Source organism: Thunnus thynnus, chromosome 3 (genome assembly GCF_963924715.1).
Source record: "Thunnus thynnus chromosome 3, fThuThy2.1, whole genome shotgun sequence".
Lineage (NCBI taxonomy): Eukaryota > Metazoa > Chordata > Actinopteri > Scombriformes > Scombridae > Thunnus > Thunnus thynnus.
Window position 1 is genome coordinate 5,212,258 of NC_089519.1, and position 12,040 is coordinate 5,224,297.

Sequence of the window (12,040 nt, forward strand, 5' to 3'; positions counted from 1 at the left end):
TAAATCATATAATAAGGAGATTTAAGCACCACACTGACACGTGCAGAGAGTGAAGATGTACTGACAGTGACTGCTGACAAAATCCATATATAGTAAACATTATTCTTGTTGTTTGCACTCCCTGATAAAAGCAAAGAAAAAGAGAGAGTGGTGCAAGATATCGAATGTTAAAACTATCATGTTCACAGTACGTATTGCTTCAGCTAACATAGTATGTATCATGTTTAATGATCTGCTGAGAGAACATGTCTCAGAAGGTGTATTCAGTCATCTACTCTTAGACCTCGAGAGCTCTCTTAAATCTAAGAGCCTTTTTAAGTTGTATGAAATTTTATAGCTCGCCTTTATTCTTTACAAGAGTAAAAGTGACATTTTTAAAGTGACTTTAAACTTTTATCTTTCACTTTTTTTTATTTGTGTTGAAACGCTGACACTGTGTCAGAGGGAGCTGCGCAATCTTAACGCCTCCTGTGTGATCAGCCACAGGAAAAAGAAAAACAGGAAGACGGTACTTGCATCACCATACAACCTCCCTCCTTCTGTCCAAGATTTGAGTGACATCAGGGTTCGGAGGAATTTGATTCTGGGGGGATGTTAACGGCTAAATGACTCTTGGCACGGCTCTCCCTCACAATCTTCAGGGGGAATGCTGGGGAAGAGGAGGTGGGAGGAGAGGGGGGTGGGGGTGGGAGGGGGGACGACGACTCTGAATGGTCAGGACAAATTAAAAAGCCAACCTGCTATTTTACTGTTCAGATCTGTTGATGCTATAAAGCAGGGAAACGGGGCTGGCAGCCTTTATGTGACTACTCGGGTGATTTTACGTGATTTTCCCCCGGCCCTGAATCTAAGCCTCTTTGGCACAACATGCTATGCCTTGACCAAGCATGGGCTCTGTAAATGCCCTAATAAATATTTTTAGCACTTTATTTAGTTCCATGCCCTGGGCCAACAGCATCTAAAGTATGTCACCCAGTAACAGTGGGGAGAAAAAAAAAAAAAAAAAACAACCCTAAAGGCTAAACAGGGCGTAATGTAGATTTAATTAACAAGCTAAGCATGGGCACACACACACACACACACACACACAACCTTCAAGCCACACATCCCTGGGTTTAGAGCAATGGTGTGAAAATATGTGAGTGTAAATGAGATGCAGACAGGCTCACAGCAGTGAACAGAGAGACAGAGAGAGAGAGAGAGAGGATGTGGCTTGGCTTTGAATTGCTAAACTAAACTTTTGAGGAGATGGAAGGAGTCATATTTTGAATTCTGTGCATACTGATCATCTCTGAGCAACAGAGTGTAAAAGGAGCTGTAGGTTTTTCTTCAGCTGGTAATTTAGGATTAGATCTTTTAGACTGTGAATAACAAATGTGTCACAAACACACGTGTGTGTGAGTGAGTCTTTCCTCCTGTGTAGCTCAAGCAGAGGTGGAAAAAGTATTCAAATCCTTTACTTGAGATTAAAGTAGCAACAACAGATTGTAAAAAAAAACAAACACCGTTACTGTACAACTAAAAGTTCAATGTGCTTCTGGCAAAATGTGAGAATCAAAAGTAAAATGAACAATTATGCAGAATAGTCCCTGTCATTGTTATACTGGTAATAGTTTATAATCCTGGGTGTGGAAGGAATCAGGAACTAACTGATAACTGCTGTCTTTGGTTTGACATTAAGGAACTAATTGTGAATTCTCAGTCAAAATGTTAGTAGCTATTTGTTTGTTCTGTAGTTTGATGTTTCACTTTACTCAAGGAGGCACAAAAAAGTCATATTTAAATCATCAAAAATGAACGAGTAGTCGTTTGTTTTTTGTCACTCCGTGGCCGATTCAACATTAATCAGCGACGCCTGAATAAAGTTGTCAGTATGTTGATTCACTGATATCTGTGAGCCATTTATCACATAAAGCTCCATTAACATAGCGTCTCAGTTTTCAAGTAACTTATCAATATTTACTATATGTGACACAGTTCAGAGTTATTGAGGAACTGCTTAAAAAAATGTTTTAATTATCAGGCTGTTCCTGATTTGTTCCTGACTCAGTATCTCACATATCTCACTGTGTAATCATGATATTATGAAATACAGTAGTGTTTTATTATTATTAATGATGCATAAATGTGCAAGAAGCATTTAAAGTTTTGGCAGGTCAAAGCAGAGCTCATTTGAACTGTTTTATATACAATATGTTGGGTAACTGAAATACTACGATAATGCATCATATTTTACAAGGTGTAATATTTGTTGTTTGTTGAAACTTATGCTGCAAAGTTGACGGAGTAAACGTAGTGGAGTAAAAAGTATGATATTTCCCTCTGATATGTGAAGACGTAAAGTAGCTTTACTCCAAACTTCAGTTCATGCAATAGTTCCTGGATAAAAACACCTAATGGCAAAGTTTCATCGTTCTCTGTGAACCATTAATTCAGGTCATTAGAGGCGATGAATCTAAATCAACGGGGCTCGTTGTGAATGAGAAAACTCAACACTTCAGTCATTTTATTTCTGTCCAGTCGGTGACATCAGAGCAGATGTGTCTGATGTAAATGTTTGGCACCTGAACCTCGAGGACAAGCTGTGCTGTGATCTCACCTTCTTCCTACTCGCATGAAGAGTTTTGTTCCAAAACAAGACATTTCGTCATTTGAAAAAAAAAAAAGTGTTTGAGCAACAAAAAGAGAGGAAAGGTAGGTCAACAAATCACAAAAGGCCCATCAGAGAATTGTGGGTAATATGTTTGCTCCCTTTTAAAATGAATGTACATATGATGAATCGGGGGGAAAAAAGATTTGAAAACACAACTTTTCCATTTGAAAGACACCAAATAATCACACAGATAAATAGTCTGTTAATGAAATAAATAGAAAAACGTGAAGAAGCTTTTAGGTTGTACATTATAATCACTAATCCTATCTACTGCAGCTACTCATACATTCATATAAGGGTCATGATGAGCGTTACATTACCTCCGTGGTTCTACTGTACATGTTCTTTTCCTGTACAAGAGCGTTACAGAATACTTACAGTGACATAAATCAAAAACAGGACGTAGTAACAAAACTTGGATGGAACATAATTGGTTAGTTTTTTACAGTCAGTTTGCACATATGAACATACAGCATCATTAAAATGTCGATTTTTTTTTTTTGTAGTAATACATTAAACGCTCTCAAGTTTTATCCATCGTTACAGGAAGTAGTTCACATCATATGTAATAAGTCTTCAAATGATTTACAGCAGCTTCAGAAAGTATTCAAACCCTTTTACTTTATATAGATAGATACATTTAATTTAAAACTGATTGCTTTTTTGGAATTATACACACAATTATCTATAATGAGAATGCAAAAAAAAAACTTCCAGAGATTTAAAGTTTTGATTTTTGATAGTTTGATATTTTCCAGAGCCAGTATGTGAGTCTGTTTTAAAACAAGTGCAACAGAGCTGCACTCTTGAGATAATAAGATGCCAAATCAACTCATTTCAGCAAACTTAAAATGGTCAATTATAGTTCCTCGTCTTAATGGTTAAGCTGTCAGCACGCTCACTGATGATTTCATACATTCCCTGGAATAGACAGCGAGATAACGAGGTGCAGCGATGAGGAGAAACTCGCAGTAATCTCATTAAAACCTGTTATCTTCACTTCTCACTCCGTGCTCTCGCCTTGCTTCTCTTCTCTCACCTCCAACTTTCTCAGACAAGAACTGAGACAAGTACGCAAGTCATGCAGTTTGTACAACACGTACACACACACACACACTGCACATAGATGCGTATATACTCTACGTACATGTGCACTCGTATGTATGTAAGCATTTACAGTGTACAGTTGTTCTACACGGGTGTATACACACATACAGAATGCAGATGGCAGAGTTTAGTCATGACTCAGTAACACTGTAAAAGTCAGGCACATTCTCCCACACTTTAATAACATTCCTGCCTTTAACCGCAGCAAGTCACCACACACACACACACACATATATATCCTCACACATACACACACTGCCACAGCTGGGTCTTTACTTGTATTAAATATTAACAGAATATAACTGGATTGAAGTTGAGTAAACTTGTGGTTTACGTTGCTGATTCCAGATTTTGGCAGATATTCAGACATATTTAAGGTTCTGACGCACCAGTATAGGTTTCAGTGGACTGTCTGGGGGAAGAAAAAAACATCCTGAACACACACACACACACACACACACACACACACACACACACACACCAACACACACAAAAATAACCTACGCTACCTCCCATCATGCTTTTCTATCAGCAACCTTCACTCCTCTCCCTCCAGCGCTCCTTTGAGTGGCTCGCTGCCTTGTTTGGCCATCTCAGCCTCCTTCAGAGCGCTGATGACTGGTAACCATGGCGATGGCAGCTCAGGCCCAGTCCTCTTGACCTGATTGAGGTGGCTGAGGGCGGCGTACAGCCCGGCGTTGGTGCTGCCGCGGACACCCGGCTCCTGCTGCTGCTCTGTGTAGTACATCTCCAGAGCTGCCGGGGTGCAGTGCTTCTGCTGTTAGGACAGAAAGTATGATTAATTATTATTATGATTATGAATAGTGATTTATAGACTTGTAAATGAACAAGTTATGAAGTGCAGTTCATGAAACTGAATACATGCATTTGATATTTTTATGCACTGTGAGTCTTTGTTGAAGAAATGATCAATATGTTAATGATGCACATTAACATAAACTGTCTCTCTTGAAGTGTTTTTTCAAACCTACAGTAATGTTAGTCTGTCTAAAAGTCTGTCAGTAATGTTAGATTGTATTCTGTAACTTGTAGTTATTGACGCAGACACTGCATGTGCACTGCGGGCTATATTTACATATAAATGTATCTGATAACGGTGTTGTTTGTCTGTATTAATTGATCCACAGGGTACGAAATGGCTCTTTCATAGTCAGAGTTCATGATCCAACACACCTGTCCATGAGTGCGTTTACATGTACATTAGTATCTTAGTTTTGATCATATTGATGTTTACATGGAACATGAGAAACCTTCTTATTCATATGTTTACATGATCAAACAGCAGGCAGGTTTCTGATCATTTGCCTGCAGATGTGTCCTGATTCCTAAACATCTCATGTTCATGTTCACGTATATTTCTGAACTGACTGAGTTTCCTCAACGATCGAGAATGAACACAGTTTGGTTTCTGGCTGTCTGAACTGGATTTAGCCTCTCCATCTCCTCACTGGTAACTGAAAACAGCAGCGATGACTGACTTTCCCCTTTCAGCATGTTGATCATCACTCAACATCATTTACCATCATATTTTTTGTATAACTGACGAACTACTATGTAATTTTAGTTGATGACACACATGGCAGAGAGTTATTAGAAACCTGGATAAGGTCACAATATCTTGGATTCTATTAGAGAACTTCAAATAGTTTCTGAAACCAGGATTAGGTGTTAATAATCATAGCTGGGATACTCCAGGATACTCGTGCACATGTAAACACACTCCATAAGAAGTTCTTGAAACTAGCCCTGCTCATGAAGTGACTCTAAATCCAAGTAGCTGGTCGGAGTCGGCCAAGTTAAAGTGTCACATCACAAGAAGGACGAGTACAACAAGCACAAAACAGTAACCGACATGTACTACTGCGTTTGCAGTGACAGCTGTTAGGCAAAACTACAGGATGTGCGTTGGAAAAATGATGACATCCGAGCCCTGACACGCTTTCAGGGAGATTAGAGGGCTGGAAGTGGCTGCACCAAATTAAAATATTTGACAGAATAATTTTACATTTTCTCACTTGAGTCTAGATTATTCTGTCAAATTACCATTTCCAAGGCCAAGAAAAAAACTTTCAAGCTCAAATCAAGAAGTGCACCAGAGGATAATGCAGGGTTTGGAAAACTTTTGGATGAACACTGCTGGAAAAAATATTATATCTATAAAAAGTAAATGAAACAAGTTTATAGAGAAATCATGGACAGAAATGCACAGCAGAGCAAAAAGTAAAACAACAGAAGTACTGTAAGTGCAGGGAAGCAGAAAGCATTTTGGGTCACCGACTGGATTTCATTTCTGAAGCGTTACGATTCTTAAAATACAACAAAAATGCAAAGAAGAAATTAGCACCAAAGCCTCACAAATTCTTCAAAGTTTGTGCAATAAAGTTTTAGTTTCAGGTCACAGGTTTTAAGTTCCTGAAATTAAAAAACTGGCAAAATGTGTGTATACACAACCTTTATCAGTATAAAATGGTGTCTAAACACTGTACAAACAAGCATTTACCTTGATGTTTTTTAAGAAGTGTAGGATGCACTGTTTGAGGACAGAGAAATACACATCCTTACATACAATAAATCTTAATGGAACTTTACTAACATGCACAGCAAATGTTTCTACAAATCAGATCAGGGGAGTAAAAATGCCTCCTGAAGTATTAAGTTCCTCTTAATCACTGAGCAAAGACTTAGTTAAAGATTTATATTACTAATAGGCCACAGCTGCCAGGCTCAGCTCAGAGAAGAAAAGTCAATTTTAGTTTAGTTTACTTCACATGTGCTTTTTGAGGAGAGAAAAGTCGTGTACCATGAGACACTGTGGGTGAATTAAGTCAAACAAACTGAACGTCCACCCTGATGTTATGTTTGGGGAAGAGCACTCTGAGTTGTGTTGACCTCACAAGAGTTTCCCTTCAAGGATCCACTACCTGACCTTCCCTCACAGTGAGGAGTTGCACATCTCAAAAGCACAGCAGTGACTACGCCGCCCTCCATCCTCCATCCTCACTCCTCTTTTTATGTCTCCAACAACGCATTAGCAGGAAAAAATGCTGAAAGCAACTGTAACCGGCAAAAACTTCAAAAGCCTTGCCGGAAGGCCCCCTCCCTCCCTCCTTCCCTTCCTTGCTTCCCCCCTCACTGTTAAGCCTTTAATCACAGTTTAGTCACGCTCAGCCCTAATTAAAGACCCCTCCGATTCACAGGCGGGCATCCCAATCTCTGCCTGACCAGAAAGCAGGCTGCGTCGCTCCCTCTCCCTTCTTTCCTCTCCCACTCTCTCATTTTCTTCTGCGAGACAGGCTCTTTAACTAACATGCGTGGCAGCGCCGGCTCGGTACACGATGCCTCCAAGGTGTTGTTGGGAGATAATGAGTTTGGGTTTCCAGCTCCAGTGTTCAGAGAATCCTGCTCAAGTGACTGATGTGAGGGTGTGCCGAGAAACAAAGCACCAGATGAGCAGCATTGTAGACCGTGTTAAGTACCATTTGAGTGGGTGTCGCACAGACTGCTTTGGACTGGATAATGCAATAAGTAGTCTTTGATATCCAAGGACAAGACTCTGATATGAGCTGTTTCTACTGATCTCTGCTATGGGCATATTTACATTTCCTTTCCGCCACTAAGTCATGTAAATCCACATGTTTATGTATCTGTATGCACATGGATGTGCAGACACATGCTTGAGTGCGTGTTTATGCAGAATCGGTTTTCCGCAAGGACAGTGAACATGTATTTGCTATGCTGATTTTTGGGTCAGTGGTTAAGGCTAGGGTTAGATTAAGTCTCCAGAAAATGAATATAAGTCTATATAATGTCCCCAAAGGTGACCTAGGTCAGTGTGTGTGTGTGTGTGTGTGTGTGTGTGTGTGTGTGTGTGTGTGTGTGTGTGTGTGTGTGTCGTCTACCTTAAGGATGAAACCCTCTGGGCAGGTAAGTTGGTCATACCACATGGCTTTGTACATGAGTAGGAGGAGCAGGCTGGTCAGAAAGGCCAAAGTGATGAGGATCAAACCTGTGATCTGGGCGATAACACACACATGTATATACATTAAATGATAATAATCAATATTTTTCTTGATTTCAGCAAATCACCATGAACAAAGATCAAAACTGACATTGTTTCAGTCCGTTTCTCAATACTCTTACAACCCATCAGGTTGTTTTTGTACCTTAACTTTCTCTGAAACGTCACTGTAGAAGTTGATATTCAGCTTCTTGATGTTGGGCACATACAACTTGTTCTTCTTCTGCTGCAGCTGGTACTGTGTCGACGTCTTCACAATGACCTGAGACAACATACTGTCAATGTGACTCTGCAGGAAAAACAGCTCACATTTCCTTACTAGCCATTATTTGTTATACATTACAGTTGATGGATGGTGTTGTGTTCGGTGTATCCACTGAAAACACTATTTTGCATGTCTAAAAATACATGAGCGTCATTTGCAAAAGCAGCCAGTTTTAATCGATGCCTTAAAAAGACATTTGGGAGCTGCAAAGTGGTTTTTATGGTAATGTTTCACCACCATCTGATCAGTCTGTGGAACATCCTGTGCTGTTGAGTATATCATCCAACCAAAATATGATTCTCAGGGCTTTCTTGTTGCATTATGCATTCAAAGAGGTGCTTGGATAGTGTGGGCTGGTGCCAAGGTTTTAACCTGTGATGGCAGGTAAGGGAAGGTAAATACAGCAGCCTCAGTGTTGGAACTTTTGCTGAGAAGGTAAGTACGCCCACATGAATTTTAATGCTGTTTGTCCACACGTGTTCTGCAGTGAGCCGTAATGTGTTGGCCATGACTGTAATGCTGTAATGCATGGTGTGTTGTGGCCAGCGCGTGCTACTTGGAAACACAGTATTTTAGAGAAAAACAAACATAAACAGGCACATAAACAGATTCACAAACACAGACATAATAGGCCTTGCGTACCTTTTCTGCGAATGGCTGCTGGAGCTGATTGACCTCCAGGGGTGTGATTAGGGGGATGTTATCAAAGCCGTCGTCCGCAGACGGCTGTTTCTCCTGCTTATCAGAGAGATTGCTGCCCAGCTTCACCATGGCTGCTCGCCTGCCTGAAAATTCCTGGACAGATCTGGGCAGCGGGGACAGACAGCTCAGGTCAGACTGACTCTGATGGTGTGCTTTGTAAACAAATGTGACTGCGCTGCTGGTAGCTCACAAAAGAAGATGTAGAAGAGGACAGTGTGATGAGAAAAAACAGGACAGGACAAGAGTGATATAGATTGTACCAAAACAAGCAGAGAATTAAAATTTAAGAAATCTCTCTGTCAAAACATTTAGCCTGGTAAATTGAATAAAACACAATAAAAACATGATAGGAAAACCACAACTTTGAGTATAACCTGTTCTGACATGCATTTTCTGAGTTTCTGAAAGATGCATTAAAGGAACAGTTCAACAATTTGGGAAATGCATTTGTTTGATTCCTCACTGAGAGTTAGATGAGAGGATGGATATCACTCACATGTCTGTGAAGCAACAGCAGCAGCCGGTTAGCTTAGCTTAGCACAAAGACTGGAAACAGAGGGAAACAGCTAGCTTGGCTCTGTAAAAAGTAACATAATCTGACTACCAGCAGCTCTAAAGCTCATTAATTAACACATATTTTTTATTTGTTTAATCCCTACAAAATCTAAAGTGTAAAGACAACAATTTGCCATTTTACGGGGAGTTCAGTGCCAGACTATTTCTTGACTGGGAGCAGTAACTCTAACTAAATGCTTCCACCCAAGTCCAGCACATAACCGGTATACAACCACAACTTGTCATTCTACTCTTATGTGTTTGATAACACAGATTACACAAACGAGATATGGATCAATAGTGAGCTTTAGAGGTGCTGGTAAGCAGATTTTGTCACCTTTAGAGAGAATCAGGCTAGCTGTTTCCCCCTGTTGCTAGTGTTTGTGCTAAGCTACGCTAACCTGCTGCCGGCTGTAGCTTCATATTTGCCATTCAGACCAGAGAGTTGTATCATCTATTATGTGTGTTCTTTCTCAGTAAGAACGCAAATAAGTGTATTTCCCAAAAAGTCAAACTATTCCTTTAATAATCTCTAATTAACTGCTGAATAATTACATGACGTTATGGTTAGTGGAATTGTAATTATGTGGGTTAAAGTGGGGGCGTATGTAAATGACTTCAGACTGTTTTTGCAACTATCCTCACAGGGAAAGTCGGCTTTCTTCCTGTTTATCAAATCAACAGTCTAGAGTAATCACGTTTCATAACTACTGCGTGTGATTCATCATATATATATATCTCTCAGATGCATCTCCTCCTTCAAGCTCTTCTTTTTAATATTTATGCCGATTCTATTTTCTCTCCTCGATCAAACGATCATCTAAATGTGGAGGGAAGAGGTGAGGAGCCACTTATCTCATTCACACAGTGCAACAGAACACCTTCCCCAGCCAAGGACCCCACGGGCCCACTGACGCCAATGACTCACAATGATGATACACGCCAAAGGGGGGGGCTACAGTTTTAATGTTCCAGGAGAAGTCTCTGATGTGCAGAAAATGTGTTTCTGGTAATGGAGATACTGGGTCATTAACAAAGACCTACTGGACACATCTACTGAGGATAAATAATATTTTCTGTTGATTGAGAAACTCTAACACTCCATCAATTGTAGGATTTCAACCAACAACAGCCGTACATACAGGCGGCCTTCAACACTGGTGCAAAGTAATCACCTCTAAATGATCGAAAAGACGAAGATGCACATCTGCTTTTATATTACAAGCCGTTAAAGAGCAGCATTTGTCAGGTGGTTCAAAGGATCTTGAATGAGTTTGTTACTCAAGGCTACATATCCGGTATCCTTGGTGTCTGTACATGTGGGTGGATAAAGTGATCATCTGTGCTGACCACCATTTTCATCCCCACAGTTGGAGAGAAGTGTGGGAACGATGAATCATCCCGAATCTGTGATTAACAAATGAGCCGAGTGTTGCTGTCAAACACTCACTGTTCCCACACTCTGACAGAAAACACGCCGAGCGAATGGAAGAGCTGCAAACGACAGCTTTTAAATGCACAGTGACATCTTAAAAACAATAGCCTCTATATGGAAAATGTAACTATGAGAATGATGATTGATTTAACATATTTTGACATATAAATATCCACAGACGGGACAGGGAAGACACAGCTCCCAAAAGGTGAATACGAGCGGTGTTATGAATAGGAAAGAGTGGGCTGTTTGCTGCCTGTGCCTCTCAAGTTCTTCAGGGTTCACTGGTCATGCATATCTGAACTTGCTGCATTGAAGACTGCTGCGACAAGACATATAGGCAGTGTAACCAGGAATCAGAGACACATCTACAGTAGCAGCCTGTCCATGTGAAATAGAGAAAAAGATTGATTTTCCATTAAATTATAGGTCTGAATTATGTTTTATTCCAGCTGCTAAAGCCTGTTTTCTTGCCTCTTAAATCCCATGGTGCACCTTTTCTATTTAATGAGGACTATCCACTTCTTCTTAATGAGTTGTGGACTCTACTTAATGTTGCCAAAAGCCATAAAGGACAATTAATAGATAGGTATTTAACTGTAGCCTTTATGTGGAGGTAGAGCAAATTATAACACAGCTTGTCAGGGAGACAGTCCCAGTAACAACAGAATAAAGATTCATTCATTCTCCACAGCAGATTAATCATAGTGAATTACCTGCACTACAAATCACAATCATGTGAAGAAACATGTCTCATATAGCGAGATATTCCGCAGAGGAGCTCCAGCATTTTACCCGCAAACACATCACTATCTTAAAAAAATTAGTCGGCTTCAGTCCCAGAAATATGAAGGCAGAAAAGAGAAGAAGAACTTACGGTGGTTTTCTCTGTTCTCCGGTCGCCTGTAGATGGGATCGGACCCCACTGATGCTGACGGGCACTCGGTGTGACCGCCGGTTGCCGTGGTGATGTGTGATTCACGGCAGGACTGCGCATGTAATTCAGCCTGAAGCGGCTCCGTCCTCCGGAGGAAGCTGCAGCTCAGTGTGAATGCGCATCTTAGCGCGGCTCACTGGGATCGTTGTGGCTGATCAGGAAATTGCGTTTGTCTGTGGAAAATAATCATATTTCGTGTTTATGTGCGTGTTTGTCATCAGTGTGCTGCTCACTGCGGTGGGCCTACAAACAGGGTCATATAATGTCTGGCTTGTCTTCGGATGGAAACACGCAAGACTCTGGATTTTAAAGCACAGTTAATTAATGGCTGCTAAGTATTCCAGCGT

General features: G+C 40.5%; 1 protein-coding gene across 1 annotated transcript; it reads right to left on the minus strand.

Moving 5' to 3' along the window:
* Positions 1–2,835: 2,835 nt before the first annotated feature.
* On the minus strand, positions 2,836–11,782 carry caly (calcyon neuron-specific vesicular protein). Its single transcript, XM_067585921.1, has 5 exons — positions 11,634–11,782; positions 8,707–8,869; positions 7,945–8,061; positions 7,681–7,794; positions 2,836–4,538 (listed from the first exon to the last, which is right to left on the minus strand). The coding sequence occupies exons 2-5, from the start codon at positions 8,833–8,835 to the stop codon at positions 4,299–4,301; spliced, it is 600 nt and encodes a 199-aa protein (XP_067442022.1). The 5' UTR covers positions 8,836–8,869; positions 11,634–11,782; the 3' UTR covers positions 2,836–4,298.
* Positions 11,783–12,040: the final 258 nt, after the last annotated feature.

Coding starts and splice junctions, on each gene's coding strand:
- caly (XM_067585921.1), bottom strand. CDS start 8,835: ATGGTGAAGCTGGGCAGCAATCTCTCTGATAAGCAGGAGAAACAGCCG. Junction 7,795..7,944: donor ACGTTTCAGAGAAAGTTAAG/GTACAAAAACAA, acceptor GTTATCGCCCAG/ATCACAGGTTTGATCCTCAT. Junction 4,539..7,680: donor CAGAGGGTTTCATCCTTAAG/GTAGACGACACA, acceptor CTGTCCTAACAG/CAGAAGCACTGCACCCCGGC.